At 39.1% G+C, this 17892-nt stretch overlaps 1 protein-coding gene across 1 annotated transcript in view; it reads right to left on the bottom strand.

The window, feature by feature from the left end:
• The window catches only part of MIB1 (MIB E3 ubiquitin protein ligase 1), a gene marked incomplete at both ends in the record, with an annotated part of 79229 nt that extends 61598 nt beyond the window's left edge, over nt 1-17631 (bottom strand). The window contains 4 exons of the mRNA XM_081996948.1: nt 2543-2647; nt 4037-4166; nt 6931-7102; nt 17403-17631. Coding sequence (XP_081853074.1) covers nt 2543-2647; nt 4037-4166; nt 6931-7102; nt 17403-17631 — 636 coding nt within the window. The remainder of the gene's footprint in view (nt 1-2542; nt 2648-4036; nt 4167-6930; nt 7103-17402) is intronic.
• Nucleotides 17632-17892: the final 261 nt, after the last annotated feature.

The raw sequence follows: 17892 nt of genomic DNA on the forward strand, positions 1-17892 counted from the left end.
CACATAGTGAAAATTCTTTTTATCACAAAAGGCTATGTTCACACGTTTCCAAAGGAGGTAATGTGGTTAACAGCTCGGTCTGGCTCTAGAATCTGAATACATATAAATATGAAATGCAAGCAGTGTCAATAACCATATTAGCCAAGAGTACTTTATTCCTTCTACAAATGTAACAAAGATGTTATTCAACCTAACAGCATCATAAAAACAGATTTCAATTTGGGAATTTCTGGCCTGTGGCAGCAGAAACTCCCAGATTTAAATGGCAGGCTTCACAAAGAAAGGCAAGATGCACCCCTCTCAACCACTTCATGAACACAGCAACAGCAAACTCAAGTAACTGAGGATCTGACCACAAATAAATGCAAGTTTGCAGCCAGCACCTGCTGCCCCACCAGCTAATCCTCATCTCTCCCAAGGAAATGCTAGCAGGGCAGACAGATTAATTTTGAGGACCAGATGCAGCCTGACAGCTATCAAACAAGCAGCTCGGACTTACAATAATAAGCTGCGTTTCCTTAATCAGCTCCATTTGCATCTGAGTGAAGTGTTATTCATTTGCAAGTAGGGGTTTCTTCCCAGCTGTATTTACATGGGCACACACTCTGAGTATTGTTGATTCCACATTCTCTGGACATTCTTAACCAATTTCCAAGTCCCAAGACAAGTTTGCCCCAACTTTATATTAACTTTCTGACAGTCTATTAGTCAGCTTTACATAACAGCACATAAATAGTAGTAAATAATCATAATGAATTGTATACTTAGCAAGCAATTAATCAGTTATGAAATTTAGCATTACATCCAAATGACTATGTCACAGATATCCAGGAATCCATTCTGTCTGAAATTAAAATTACATTTGATAAAAGTTTCCAACAAAGATAAAATCATTGTAGGAATGGATCACAATCGGGTAAACACTACATAAAGACTCAAATTATCATTTTTATATATATGTATGTACATTATTTACATATTATCCTATATGCGATATACATATATGTAGTTTTAAACACATTTTAAGAGTTTTTTGTTGTTAATTGACTGACCAAATATTTCTATTTGTACAAGTCTTGTGGGAAGGGTCACCCTTATCCATTCAAATTTACAGTTGCAGTAGTTAATCAGCTATTCTAGAAATACTTAACACCTCCTTATGTAGTAATAGTTTGGCAACAAAATATAATTGATTTACAAATAATATATATATTTTTATTATTAAGGGAACAACTATTTCAGAACAGAATATAGCTCGTGTTAAATGTATTTTTTGTGAGGGCAGAAAGAATCTTTAATGATTCCACAGCACTCCTACTATGCAGTGCACAAATTTTAACATAGTAACTGAAGTAGCAAGAACAAAAAAAAGCAGTTGATCTGTATCTCGTTCTGTCTAGATTTTGTAATTGTGTTCCTTTTCCATGTATCACAATTGAATATGAGGGGGAAGATACCAACCATTGGTTCAATAATATTACACTACAAAATACTACATATAACTTACTTTCCCTTTTGCCAGTATATGAGGAATTTTCTTTAGAATTGGGGGGAGACCATAAAGCAAATAATTTGATACTGATTTATATTTTATCTGTAGCATCCCCATGCATCAGAAAAGCTTACCTGCACTAAAGATGTTTACTCTTTTTAAACCTGACACTAACATATGTATTTACTGCAAAAGTGGTATTTAATTTATTATAAAAATAAACTTTATTTCAAGTGAAGCTATAAGGCAAAGTATTTTACCTTCAAAAAAGTAGACTAGTCATTGTTTAACGTTTTATTATTGATTCACATCTGACAAGATGACACTTCAATGTTAACATGGTTTTCCTTTGCAGTATCAAACAAAAATCATGCAAAGTAAATGCTAATTAAGATGTTTTAAGCAGTTGATAATCAAAGTAACCTTTCCCTGACCCACATTAGTATAAGAAAAATCCAGCAAAAGAAGACACTTAGGCTAGAGTCTGACCCATTTTCTCTCTAGAGCTGTAGAAGTAGCTCTACAAGCTAGGAAGTGAAAAAGACAAAATTAGTGCTAAAGCAAATTAAGGTTGTAACTTAATTCAACACCTTTTCATTGACAAAAAATAATGCTCTCAAGAGGATTATGAGTGTTGTCAGTAATCTAAAAACTGCAAATCTTGCAGTAATCACAGGAAAATTTGAAGTGAACTGAAGAGTTCAGGAGTTAAAGAAATACGGTCTTTAAAAAGTTCATAACTAAGCTTCTTTTGCTTTTATGAATTTTAATCTAAGCACAGTAGTAGCAGAGTAAGATAATCATGTATGTGATGTAAACATTTACAACACTCTGGCAGAAACCAGCCCTTAACTTTAAGTTATTTGCATGTTTTATAAATTCCCAGATCAGACTTTCTTAGTAATACATATGCATGATCCATACAGCTGTATTCACAATGACCTGACAAACTGACAAAGGATATTACAAAAGCAGGATAATAAAGCACAAGTTATTCTTACTACCCTTCCCCCACCATTCATTTTACCCTTTGTGGTTTTTTATACTTACCATGCCCTCAAAGCCAACTCTGTAAAGGTTTTTAGCACCATTGTCCCAAAGAACATATGCTGCGCTATGTGGACTCGACGCACTCCAATCTTGGATTTCAGTTACCTATTCAGTTTTAAAAATAAGAAAATTGTTTCTAGAACAAAGACTTAGAAGAACTATTTGAACTTAAAACCTTTTTCATCTCCTCAGAAAATTTGAACATACAGCAGTTTTGCTGAATTTAATAAAGTTTACTCTGAAGGTGCTTTCTGTTTGATACAAGTGTTCCCTAGGTGTCTTAGTAAGTTAGCAGCCTGAATATATACTTTGTAGGCCTATTTTTCTTTTGTATATTTGGTAGGTAATCAAACTACAGAAGCAGAGAACAAAATCTGAACTGTAAAAATGTATTTTATGATGCTTTGACATGTTCTTACTAGAGGCGGCATTTAACTAAGAAAAACAGGATGAAAGCTATTTTAATTGCTTCAGTTTGTCTGGTTTAACCTGCATTAGCTTGGTGGCAATGCACTATGTTAGGAGACAAAGTTTCATTTCCAGAGCCAATCTGTTTTACAACGGTACAAAAGGAGGAGAGTGAAAAGGATTTGCCCTGATATCTCTGAAATCATGAGGCCATGCACCAAATTCTGAAGACACTTCCATTATTCAAACAATCAATTTCCGGAATTTGCCTTCATTCTTATTCGTACTTATTTAAAAGCTGTTTCTGTTATCTACCATCTGCTTTTCCTCATTAAAAACATTTATATGCATGTATACATATTTTCAGCTTGCAAATAATCCCACTAATTCAAGTTTAGTACATAAAGCAGACAATGCAGGATAAGACTCTTTATTTTGCCAAGTTTCTGAGATTTCAAAATGTCTTGCCAAATTCACAGCAAGGGCTAAATAATCAAGATGAACAAGGCTGCATCCGAATATCCCCTGCTTTAAGAGATTTAAATGCCAGTAATACAATATCCACATACAACTCTTGCAACGTTTTTAATTTTAAACTGGAAAAGTCCGTATAATTACTAGACGAAAAACAAAAATCCAGGGTGCAAGCACTGAAAACAAGGAGATACACAAATGTGCTGACCCACAAGCAGTAAGATTACAGAATGCAGTGATGACTAGAAAGGGTTATTCTTGAGAGTTCTGTTTTTATACCAAGCCTCCAGTAATGCTGAAATATGCCCAAAATCTTAAGGTTGTTACAAGCCAGTCTTAAAAAGAACAATCAAGACAAAAACTTAGTATTTTTTTAAATTTTGTGTTGGTATTGTAAAAATGTAAATTTAAATTTAAAAGAACTGGTCATAGTATACATTCCCTCCTCTTTCTAAATGCTTGAGCATTACAGAGTAAGATTTAAACATGTCCAGCAAATTAAAATAGTAATTTTTATGATGATATTTTAACTCTAAAATTAGAAAGGCCACTGAGGCCATTACATGAGCATGCAAAAACGCATCTTCTTATTTAAACCAGTTTTATTTTTACCTTTCCTCTACGCCCATTGCCACCGTCTTGATCTTCCCATTGCCAGTCAACTCCTCGCACCACCCTGGCACCTGCAAAGATTCCTCTTGCTGTAATTTTCTTTGATTTACGGCGAGACTCCAACAATACCCTGAAGTTATTAAAAGAAGAACCCACAAATGTCAAGATAAAGTCCAAAACAAATCTTTGGGGATGGGAAGGAAGAGGAGCATCTTGAAACAAAAATAACCCCACAAACACAGACTTCAGTGCATGAATCTCAGCCATTCAATTCTCAACTCAAACAGCAGCCCACAAGATAAAAAGAACAAGATCTTCCTAAATCTGATTTATTGTATGTTTATAATTATTTTTTAATACTAACGATAATTTCTTCCCCAAACTTCATATTACCAGCAATAATCTTTTAACCACTTACATATAGATCTGTACTCACATTATTAAAATCATGGAACAAACATACAGAGTATACAAACAACACATTTCTGTTTCTCTTGTATGCACCCTAGGCCAATATTACTGTCCTGCAATTGCCCTGCCATTTTTATTCAGAATTATGCTATTAAGTAAGAGCTACATCCCTTTCCCCTCCATGTCTCAGTTTATTTTGTACATACTTCTTATAGCATATCTGGGCAAATATATCAGCATCCATTTTTTCAGTCATAATATGTTATTTTTCTAAAGAAAACCTCTTCTTTCCCTCTGACTTCAACAGAACTGAAGGACATAAGCCCAAACAGAACAGTTCATGAATATTTAACTTACAAATAGGAAAAAAAAAAAAAGACACAAACATTTTGCTGCCTTTTCCGTCATCTCAAAAGCCACCAGTTTGCATGGAACTATATTTCTTACTTCATGCCAGGACAATGTTGCCAGACAAAAGTATTTTCCAGCCGAAATTCTGAATGTTTCCTGACCTCTTCAGGAAGTATATCACCCAACTGTTAAACTTTTAACATCCAGCAGATGGCAGACAAGGAAAACGTTAAACTGCTGGAATGACTGCAAAGAGCAGATGAAAATACCAGCCTTTTTTATCTAAGTAGTACAGAAGAGTGATAGAAAAACCGAAGATCTGTTGTTTATAGCAGCATTTTAGAAAGTTCTCAACACCTACAAAACTGAGACAAAAACCAGCATATATTACTTTGCTGCCTATGCTAGGTGTGCTGCCTATATGATATCCCAGACTCAAAAATAAAATAGGTAGAGCTTATGCTTTCCTTCATCTAAATGTCCTTAGATGCCTCTTGCCATTTTTTCTAAGATACCCCTCAAATTCAATAGCACTGCTTTGCCCTTTTCTCCTCCCTCAAACAGTTAACTTTAATCCATTTTTCTCAGCTAAGCTTGATCCAATAGAAAGAGCTCCTTGGCAGATGAAGCTGCCTCCTAGATAAGAGGTGCAAAAACAGCTCAATGGGAGTAAACAAAGATAGGGCGAAAGTGACAAGATGCAAAAGATTCCCTGCAATTCTATACATTGCATACAATCTATCTACCAGACTAAAACTTACACTTTATACACCGTAACAGACCACTTGGAACCACACAGAAAACTTCAGCTAAAAAAAACCCAAAACAAACCACAAAGAAAAAAGTCTGGCAAGCATTCTCAAAAGCAATGAGATTTTTTAAAAATAAATAAATAGAAAAAGAGATTTTTATTTTGTTATCTATTCTCTATTAATTACACTAAGCCAGCACTTCCTACTCTTGGATCCAACTTCCAAGTCTTGTTCTGCATTAAAGACTACAATTGAGTATGGTACATAGATCTGCTGGCATGAATTTCAAAAAGTAACTTCTGAGTTATTTTGATTAAGCCACAGACCTGGGCATTTGAGCCATAGTTAAACTTCAAGGCAAACTTTTGAGAAAACACACACAGTCCCTACAAGACATGATACAAGGACTCTGTCTGTGCGCTCCAACCACTTCCCTTAACTGTAAAAGCACTGATAAAAGCACATCACTGAATTACAACATATTTGTAAGCCTCACTTCTTCAAGAAGAGGAAATAAATGTTGTCTTACACACATCACATTTAACTGAGTATCATACCTAACAAAAAAAGCTTCCAGTGATTTAATTTGATAATTTTATCAAATTGTGATAATTTACACAATGTTTTAACTGTAGCTCTCCAAATATTTAGTTAACAGGCAAATATCACTGTTCTCACTTAACCAGCAGATAAAGCATGACAGAGACAGGCTTTGGATTTAGACAAGTTGTTTGAAGTCAAGAACACAAGAATAGCTATGCAAGAACACACTAAATCTGAATTTTGTTCAGAGTTCTTTGCTGGGAGACAATAAGAGATGCTTAAGAAAAGAACATGAAAACAAAGGCAAGGGTAGAACAACCCTCTACAGCATATTTCCTCTGCTTTCTGTAGTGAGCAGCTTAAGCAGTTCAAGTCAAAGGGTTTGTCCTGATCATGTTTTTCATAGCCCACAAGGAGGGTATTTTCCCTTCAATCTGTCTACACCATTTTTGAACATAATTAAACTTTCACATTCAGGAATTCATTGACATTATTTTGTGATTATACATTGTGTAAATATAATTGCCTTGTTTTAAAGCTATGATAAAGCTATGATAACACAAGAACTAGGAAGACTGCAACGAGGTTAAAAGAAACTAAATAATCATATCCTAACTTTTTTCTCCACTCCATTTTTTCTGAAGTTTCCACATTTTCCAAGCTCCACATATCTGTCCTCGCTACCCTCCCTCACACAGAGGCAGAGCCAGTAACAGAATCCACACCTCAAGCCATTACCCTGCCTAATCAAAGTTTCAGTAACCAAATCTGCAGTTTAAAAGTTAACCACAATTAGCTGTTCCTATTTAATTTCATAGGGAAAAAATTACGTTTTACCTTTCACTTCCTGGTGTGGTAATTCTGTAAAAACGATGCCTCAAGTGATGTTTGTCCCCGTGATAGCAAACTGTGCACAAGTCATAATTTGTGCATTCAGCACATTTCCATCGGATGCCAATGATGGGTTGCTGTCGACAAGTATCACACATAGTCCCATCATGCTTGATACCTGTGGGGAGAAAACGAAAAAAAAAAAAAAAAGACTAACAACTTTGCTACACCACTACACAGATTTGCTGCGCACTGCTATAATTTGAAACCATATGCTAAAAAGTTAACAATAAAGAAAGGCTGCTAGTGAAACCCTATCAGCCTACATGACTAAGGGGAAAAGATAACGGACTTTGCCTATCTCCAGTTGTCAGTCTGTTCCTGAAATGTTTTACCTTTTCTCAGCTCAAAAAGTTGAGAAAACTATGTTTGGTTTTGTCCATCTATACAAATCAGAGAAAGAAAACGAGAAATTCTTTAACTCCAAGTTAAAGGGTCAGAAATGCGGATATCAAAACATACAGGCAATCTGGAATTCTATCTCTGGATTAAGACTATCAACACACCTTGTACCACAAAGGCTACTGCGTTCAACTGTGCATGACAGTTTGGAAATCATTGGCTTGACTTACACATTTTGTAAAATGGAAAAGGTAAGCACTTATCTCTATTCTTTTTATACAGGAAAAAATTAAGTTCTCTTGAATAGGTGCCATTAGCTTCATGAAAACCCGTTACCATTTTTGAAGCGTTTTACTGCTTCATACGTTGGGTTTTTTTAAATGAATGCACCAAAGATAGGCCAGATGTAACCCACCAGCATATGCTTTGCCCAGCCTTCCACAAAAACTGATTTTTCAAGACTACTTACTCCTACAGCTTTGCCAAGCTATAGCCGAGTGAAAGTAATCAGTCACAGACAGTTTCTGGCCGTGCATTCTGAATACACTGAACAGGCACAAGTTTATTAAAAAAAAAATCAAATTCTGCTGCTGTTTGGAAAAAAAATGAGCAATAGAAGAGGGAAGCACTGGCATTCAGTCTGTAGCACAAGATAAAAAAGATTGGAATAACACAGAATTTTCCCAGTCACTCAGCCTTAAAAAAAAAAAAGCCAAAAAAACAGATCACTCTGAAATTAGTTAGGGAAAAGAACTGTTTTTGTCCTCCCCAGAAGGGATGCTTTTGGAAATGACTGCCAAATTCACTATAAACCTATTAGTCACTTGTGTCCAATAGCTGAGCCACCTGCAGTGAAGAAAAATCAACAGCTGGAGATGCAAAACTGAAGGAAATGCCTTCTTGTCTGATCATTTCACAGAATCACATAATAGCTGATGTTGGAAGTAACCTCTGGAGATTGTCTACTCCAACCAGCACTGCTCAAAACAGGGTAAACTAGCACCAGCTGCCCAAGACTATATTCAGTCAGGTTTTGAGCACCTCCAAGAACACAGACTCCACAACTTCTGGGCAGCCTGTTCCAGTGTTCAATCACCCCTATAGCAAAAATGTTTCTCTTATGCTTAAGTGGAAATTCCTGTATTTCAATTTGTGCTCATTGCTTCTTGTCCTGTCACTTTAACCACTGAAAAGAGCCTGGCTCCGTTCTCTTTGCAAGACCCATTAGCTATTTATACACACTGGTAAGATCCCTCTGAGCCTTCTCTTCTCCCAGCTAAAGACCACCAGATCCCTCAGCCTCGCCTCATACCAGATGCCTTAAGATCCCTTAAAACACATTTGTAGCCCTTTGCTTGACACACTCAGTATGCCCACGTCTCTCTCACACTGGGCAGCCCAGAACTGGACACAGTGCTCCAGATGTGGCCTCACCAGTGAAAGAGAGGGGAAGGACCACCTCCCTCAACCTACTGGCAACACTCCTCCTAATGCAGCCCAGGATACCACTGTCCTTCATTGCCACAAGGGCACATTGTTGGCTCATGGTCACTTGGTTGTCCACTGGGACCTCCAGGTCCTTTCCTGCAAAGCTGCATTCCAGCCAATTGTCCCCAGTTTGTATCAGTTACTCCTCCACAGCTGCAGGACTCAGCCTTTCCCGTTGTTGAAGCACATGCTACCCCTGTCGGCCCATTTCTCCAGCCTGTCAAGGACCCTCTGAATGCCAGCAAAATCATCCCGTGTATCATTTCTCCTAACCAAGAAGGCTTCTCACTCCATCCGCTTCTAACCTTGATTATAAACGTATTTAGGAAGATTTCTGGCACCATGATTAAAAGTTTTCCTGATGCATGAACACTGAAATAAATATTTAGCTAAGGATGGAAAAGGAAACACATTTGGAGCCCAGAACTGGACACAGCACCACAGAGATCTGAGCACCTCTTCAGGGCAGTCCAAAATAGCCTTTGATGAGAACAAAAACCCTGAAACTGCTGACGTTATACTAAATGATCACTGTAATTCCTGGAGTGGTTCATGACTAAGGCAGCATGCATACTTCAACCACAAAGTCTGTGCTGAAGTTTTGAAGGTCTGGCACAGACAAGTCCTATAACCCATAACATTATTTGCCAACTCCAACTGCCAGATAACACAAATCATATACCATAATCATTCTTTTTAACTAACCTTCTACATTTAGAAAGTATCTGCTGCCTGGTAACAACAACTAAAAACGCTATGTTTCTACAAAACAAGAACTTAGAAATCACCCATATATTTTCTCCCCCCACACAACTCCATCTATGACATTGTTCCCTGTGTGGAGGGTTAATACCAAGGAGAAAGCTGTCTGTCTTGTTATGTACGCTGAGACTTTCGTGTCTGGCATTTGTTGATTATCTGTAATGCTCAAAAAGATAGTATTAGCTATGATCTTGCGGTGGCTGCCTCACTGCTATGAATGGTATTGAACCATTTTACTACTTTTTTGGTAGTCTTCAAGAGCAGGTGCATTAAAAGGACTCAGATAAGCAAGGCAACAAAACAGTAACAGGTTAAGAAGTCTAACTAGTTATGGTGCTTGGGATTGAGGCGTGGTATTTATTTTTTAAAAAAATTCATTGCTAAATTGGTATTTCAATAGAAACAGAGAAGTTACACATCTTTGGAAATTTTTAACGTTTGCTGAACTTCAGGGAAGACAGTTTGCCAAGGATCACATTTATTCTGGATGTAAAAGGACCAAGGAATTAGGTGCTGCAGGATTCTCCAATTTGTCCAAGCAACAGGAAAGAGGGCAGAAGAGAGGTATAATCAGGAGTCATGTAATACATAACGAGGTCATGTCACAGTAAACTTAAATAAATACTATACATTTCTAGCCAGTGAGGCAAAAGGTGCTGTGGAAAAACTCAGAAAATTCCTTAGGAAAGACCAAGGGAAAAAAAAAATACAAAGATGTTTGACTCAAAAGCCACTTTACTGACTGTAGCACCTGGGACTTAGAACAGTATATGTCTGTATTTGGAGTCTCTGATCAGAAGAGTCACATCTCTATCTCACAGATCCCTAAACACCACCCTGATAGACACAGCCATTTTTCGTCCACTCCCTGACACATGATTCCAGCACCAACACCCACTTCAGTGCATACCTCACCTGACCATGCCGCTCCATTCTTTTCATTGCACCAGTGAAAGGTTTTTGCAGAGTTGAGCCATAAACTGGATCAAGAAACATACCTAGCTGAAAAACAGCCAGGAAGAAAAATACTCAGCTGGATTGGTTTCCCAGTCCTTTTCTTTGTGGTACTGTACCAACACTGCTGGCACGACAAACAAAGCATTGCAGGCCAGGAACAGGCAAGTAATCCTGTTACAGAATGTTTAACCACTGCACTAGAGATCTGGAAGGAGAAGTAGATTTGTATGTCTCTGGTGACAGTGGACTAAGAAAGAGTTTTAACTTCATCTGCTCAAAAAAGATGCTAAAATGAGGTGCTACTACTGGATTACAAAATGTGACAGCTAAACTCTTATTCATGTGCATAATACAAACAAAATGAGATATTTAAATCAACAGTATGTTTTAAAGAATGTTGAAAGATTTTTTTTTTTTTTTAAGTTGAACTAAGTGTTATAGGTACATGAGTGTGGTGACCTGACTTTGGCCAGCTGCCAGACACCCACCCAGCCACTCACTCTCTCCCCCTCCTCTAACAGGATGGGGAGTGAAAATAAAATGAAAAAGCTTGTAAGTCAAGATAAAAGTAAGATCACTTACCAATTACCATCACAGGCAAAGCAGACTTGACTTGGGAAAAATTAAATATGTTGCCAGTTAAAAAAAAAGGTAGGATAGTGAGAAAGACAAAAACTAAAACACCTTCTCCCTACACTCCCCTCACTTCTTCCCAGATCAGCTTCACTCCTTCATTCCCAACTCCCTGCTTCTCCCAAGGGGAGACAGAATCATAGAATCACTTTGGTTAGAAAACACCCTTAAGATCATCAAGTCTAACCATTAAGCTAGCACTACCAAGTCCACCACTAAACCATGTCCCTAAGCATCGTGTCTACACATCTTTTAAATACCTCCAGGGATGGTGACTCAACCACTTCCCTTTTTGGTGTCAGAGAGGGAACTGGGGGTTATGGTCCATCCATAACAGCTCCTCACACTTTTCCCCTGCCCCAGCATGGGTCCTCTCCATGGGCTGCAGTCCTTCAGGAAAACACTGCTCAAGTATGGGCTCTCCATGGGTTGTAGCTTCCTTAAGGGCATGTCCACCTGCTCCAGCATGGGGTCCCCCACAGGCTGCAGTGTGGATACCTGCTGAACTGCAGCCCTTCACAGGCTGCAAGGGGACAACCTCCATCATCCTGGTCTCCATCTACTCACCAAAATTCAGTACAGAGAACCTGATGTTGGCACTACATACATTTAGGGGGAGGGAAGGAGACATTATTTCTAGAATTTCAGACTAGCTCTCTTATAGCCCAATGGATCTGTCTATAGGCTATATCTGTCCAATCTGTGCATTCTGATTCATTGGGATCATATCTTTGTTTAATTTCATTGAAGAGTAAACCAGTTTGCATGCTCTAAAACCACCCCAAGACATAAATCGAAGCACAGTATGCAGGAACAACCAGGAAACTGGCTCACATGTAGGCTCTGGAGCCAAACTGAAATCCTGACCTAACTGCAACCTGTAACTGTCACATATACTGCTTCTGCTCTTCGAAAGGAAGGCTGTTTAAGAAAAGTTGAGAAACACAAACTTTACAAAGTTTGTATTAGGAAAGAACACCTTAATTAAGCTACCAGGATACATTAAAGTGCCATAAAAACTTCAGAATTCAAACATCAGCCCTGTAGCTGGCCAACTGTGAACGAGAAGAGCACTTTAGCTCTCTTAAAATAAGATAATGCAAAAACTAAACCTCTAAATATTCTTCAAAATTTCCCAGGAGCGGGCTATTCCAAAATGAGACAGGTTTTGTTATCATCCTACATACTGTACTGAAAAAAGCAAAAGAAACCATGCATTGAGAAGGGTACTTTCACCATGCCTAATCGCTTTTAAATACCTGCCATTTCCTAATGTCCCTCTGACCTTAGTATACCATAAAATCCAGTATTCCTGATCTCTACTTGTCATTCATGTTTTTACTATTTGCATTTCACATTAGTTTCATGCAGTTATGTCTCTGCCACGGTTATGTCCACTTGTGTCATCTATTCCCAAATCTTCCTGGATTACCTAGCCCACCATTCCTCTGTCACCACTGGCTTATACATCAATTTTACAGACTTTGCCTACAAGTTTTTAAAACCAATGCTCCCTCTTAAAGCTGTAAAAGGAAACAAAAGCAGTGTTACTCAAATTTCTATTTGAATTTGCTATGTCTCTTTTGTATGAAAGATAATTTTCACAGGTGGCAATATACAACTCTCCAATAAAAGAACATTTTAACAGTAAAATAAGATGTACAAAGGGTATCCATACCACTCACAGCAAAGCACAGCAGAAGTCAATAGTGATTTCAATTACTTTTCAGAACCAAGAAAATCTGGTTTCCAATGGATTTGTTATTCTCTACAGAACTCTAATAAGTAAAATGGCATCATATTGACAATACTACCATCAGGCAAGGGATATCATAACTACTTAGAAAACAGATTCATTTACACCCCAATTTAAAAAGCAGCAGCAATGTTTTGCTCTTCCCATTCTTCCACTCCAGATAATTTTTACACTATGGCCAGACTCCAGGCAAACTGAACATAAAGAGTTCTTAGAGATTAACGAAATTCTGACAATTTGTGTGAAAACTCAAATCAGTGTCCCCACAAACATAACTCATCTATTAAATACCCTGTCTGGCAGCAGCCAGCTGACTAACTATTATATACAAGAGATGCCAGACTTGCCAAAGCATGTGTCCCATCTGGTAAGGGTATCACAAGACACGTGAGGAGGGAGAGAATTATTGTGTAGGAGACATAGGGGAAGGGCAGGAGAAACAAAGCACATGTTTATAAAAAAAAAAAAAAAAAAGGCTTCTCAAGTACCACTGCTCATGAAGCTATTCGATTTTTTTTTCACTTGTGAAGGGTTCTGTAAGTATTTACAAATAGCCACTAAAAAAAATCTTGACTAAGACAATTTGCCTTAAATTACACTTGATGTGCTAAAATCAAGAACAACTAAACAAATATGTAGGATTAATCATCCAAGATGGTTTACCTTTTAAAATGTTCCGACAGGTATGACTTCATGCTGATTTATGCAACTCTTCAGGTTACAGAAAACCATTAATACAAGCACAGAAAGCCACTCAGATCTTCAATAGATAACACCTAAATTTTTAATATTAGCAGAATACAGCACATAGAGCTTTCCACGCTGCACAGATGCTCGCTCTAGATGGGATAATTCCACATCAGGATTCCATTTCCTGGCCCCAGCCCCTCCACCACCTCCCCTTATTCAAACACAGTTGGGTAAATATTTTAAGCAGGAAAATAACATTGTTACTTTGAATCAACCATATAAAGGAGGAAACTGACGACAAATGAATTTTTGCCTAAGCTTTGTAGAAAGCAAAAATTCAGAAAGACAATAAACACAGAAATTTTCTGTAATGATCATAAGTATTATGTGAACATAGTCAGGAGTGTTCTCTACAAACATGCTACTGTATGGCCTTTACCTTTAGCAAATGGCTGCCCGCCCTTCTAAATATAAAGCTTGGGTTTATACACTTTTATCTTCTGTTCAGCAACCTGGAAGACTACTCCTTTCTGTTGCTTTTCCACAACACTACCAGAAAAAGGGGACTCTCAAGACTCACAGATCCTGGCAAAAGGCTACTTTACAGAAAGACCAGGATTTACTTGCAAGTTATTGGGCAACCAGACTTTACTGCTAATGTATCACATCCTACCACCTACTCTATTTAAAAGTCCATTACACAGGACCTAACTGAAGTTTCTTTTATTCTAATGGAAATTTCATTTCTTTTCAGACTCTTACTTTGTAATCCCTCGCAATTGCTCTGTCTTGCTTAAAGAAATGCTGGCCAATGTAAATATGATCACCAATGGGCAGCTAATATAGCTAGCTTGGTAGATGTAAATGAAAAACAAAACAAAACTTCCTATCACAAATCATTCATTACCCAGATGACGACACCAGGAGCAAATAGCTTACAAGAGATACTTCACGTAAATCATAGATGAGTTTTTAGTTTAAAGACAACCATCCTAAAATCTTAGTACTGAGGCTATTTGAGTTTTATAAAAAGTTAACATAGTCTTGCAATGCTGGTAATAGCCTACAACCATTAAAATATAAGAACAGTATATCACTAAGTCTATGAAGCATTGTTGTGGCATCAAGGGCAAGGCATATACATATATATATGCACATACATGTACCACACTCAGGGTTTTGGCGGGGTTTTGTTTTGTTTTCTTTTTAATAGAATGGGCTTCAAACATTACTTCTACAACACAATGGGTTCCTGATGCGTCACTACTCTTTCTGGCTGCACAGGCCTCAGACTCATGAAAGCAGCAACAAGTCTGGCTGCAAGCACCACTTTTAAGAACTTATAAGCAAGTCTGGTTTTGAATACCTGCTAAAAGGAACTCCCAGCAATAAATAGTTTAATTTTGCTTTTTACTGCTACATTTTTATATTCTCACTACAAACTTATGATCTTGTTGTGACTGTAAATTTATGAACCAGAGAAATTTTTTTTCATTTTAAACTACCAGCGCCATGATGTAACACTGTGTTAAGTATTATTAAACCAAAAACCACCCCATACTTTATAACATTTCCTTGCTCAATAGCATCATTATTAATACTACCATTAAAAATTTCTGTCACTTAATCCCACTTTTCCTGTAACTATATAAAAATCATCTAAATGCCCTTCGAGATACTACCAAACTATCATCTAAAGTCAGAGTCCCTCATTCTAAACAATGGATAGTCACTACCATGGAGAAAAATAAGTAATTACAAGAAAGTGTAAAACTGAAGGAGGGAAGTGATTTGCCCAAGACTGCAAAGAGAATCAGTAGTAAAACTAGGATTTCAGTCCAAACTGACAGCATCCTAATTCCATTAACTCTGCCAATTTGCTGCTACTAGTTTACAGATTGTTACTCTTCCTATCTCCAGGGAATCATGACCTCAAAAGTAACTCCCTCTAGCAAAAAAACAACTATAGGTAGTTCCATGCAGCAGTTCCGTGAGGATGATGCACGTGTTGTCTAAAACCTCAGGAAGAGAAATACCATTTTGCAAAGCCTGTAAACAGCAATGTTTATGAGTTTTTCCCACAATATACGTAATCCTACCTGAAGAAGAAACTAAAATTCTAATACAAAAGTATAAGCATAACTGAAAATTAGATGGAATAAAGCAGGAAAAACAAAACCAAAACAAAAAAAAAACCCATGGACTTAAAACTGAGTTTTAAGTCTAGTCTTCCAGATACAGTTAATAGGATACTGTCTGCTTGCAAATGTGTCAAGCAGAGCTAGAATAATGAGCATCTGAAGCTCACATTCAACATTTATGCATACACTTCAGTTTTAAGCAGAAGTAGTCCCACTGGTTTCTACAGGACATCAAATGCGGGTAAAGTTTCAAAGCATAAACATCTGCAAGACAAGGACTGACAACTTGAAAGACTATTAACTTCTTGTTCCAAGGCCCATTTCAAAAAGACTTTCAGCTCATTTTAATAGCATCTACCCTCCAAAACACAAACAAAAAACCAACAAGCTGGGGAAAAGGAAGGTACCCAGACAGAGGAAAAAATAAATCCATCTCAAAGGCTCACCATGCAATGTGTGGGGTTTTTTCTTAGCAATATTTTTGTAATTAATTATAATGAATTCCATTAGTCTGCCTCTTCCGAAGTCTTTTAGCTTCAATCCACTGCTATAATTTTCCTTTCTGTAAGGAATAGCTGACTAAATGGCTAAATAGCTAATAAATAGCTAATAGCTAAAACACATAGCTGGCTCAAAGATGGTGTCTGCATCACAGCCTAAATGAAAGAAAGACACGTTACAAAAGCAGCACATCCAAGTACCCCAACAAATCAGCCCATTCACCTCATTACTGAGGCAATCCTGCCTGGCCCAAAATCACCTCACTATATTTCTATGAAACTGAACAATACATTTTAATTTGTGAGTTTTCACTGTAAAATCAGGTGCTAAAATGAACATTTCCCTGCAGTGTTTGCAACGCTAACACTGCCGCATAATGTCAGTGCAGATCTAAATCCATTGTCCAAGCTGGCTGAATTTAAAGCATAAATATCAAGCAGCCAAGTAATTAAAAGAATGAACGAACATTTTTTTTTTTCCCCCAGTACCTTCACTATTTTACAGCAGGTCTGGCAACACAGATAAAAGACGACGCACAGGCTACAAGACAAAACAGTATTTCAACCACTTAACGTAATTTTTAGCAAAAAGGTACTACACCTCTTTTCTGCAATTCTCCCTATGCTTGACTCAGAATGACTGTCACCATTTTACAAAACAGCTGTGAAATACAAATTCAGGACTGGGGGGTGTAAAGCCAAAACAACACCTTGAGGTACCAGCCTCGCGGTTCTCCCCCTCCGCCGCCCCCCCAGCATACCACGAGCCTGCTCTCTACGGCAGACCACTTTTGCTTTGTCTACCCCAATTTAAAAGTCCCAGGACAACTTCTCCTCTCCCCACGGCCACACACTATGTATTTATTCTAAGTCAGCGTATACATATGTGCGCACACCTATAGACACCCACGCTCTGCCAGGCGAAGAGAGGGGGAAGGGTAGCTGGCTTTCCCCCCACAAAAGAGAGGGGAAAAGGCGCACCCCGAAAAGGGAACGGAGGGGAGCAATCCGCCCACAGTGACGAGCCCCCGACCCTCACCTCGCTGCCAGGGCTCTCGGGTGCTGCCCCACGCCCCCCCACCCCCGGCCGCGAGGGGGTCGTGTGGCCTCGCCCCTTCCCTCCCACCCTTGCCGCCGGCCGCCGCTCACCGGTGGGCGCGCTGTCGAGAATGCGGAGGTCGTAGGCCCCGGAGCAGCGGTAGTTGGCGGCGGTGCCGTTGTCCCACACCACGACCACCTCCTCGGGGCTCTCGAAGCTGCGGACGGTGCCCACATGGCCCTCGCCGCCATCCTGCTTCCCCCACTTCCAGTCCGGGCCCCGGACCACCCGGGCCCCGACTCCCTCCACCATCACCCGGTTGTTCCGCGAGCTGCTCATCCCGGCGACGCCCCGCGAGCCTGGGCCCCGGGGCGGCTGGAGGGGGCGCGCAGCCCGCAGGCGGCGAAGCGGGACCCCGATGGGGACGGCTGCCTCGGCCGCAGGGAGGGAGGACACGGGCCGCGGGTGCCGGTGCGGCGAGGGAGGGAGGGGGACGGGAGGAAGGGGGGCAATCCTGACGCGACGGTGAGCGGGGGAGGAAGGGACCCTTCCGACGGGCCAGGGGACGCGACCGGGCCGGCGGGAGCCGACGGGCGGGAG

This window comes from Phaethon aethereus, assembly GCF_964289735.1.
Source record: "Phaethon aethereus genome assembly, chromosome: 2".
Lineage (NCBI taxonomy): Eukaryota > Metazoa > Chordata > Aves > Phaethontiformes > Phaethontidae > Phaethon > Phaethon aethereus.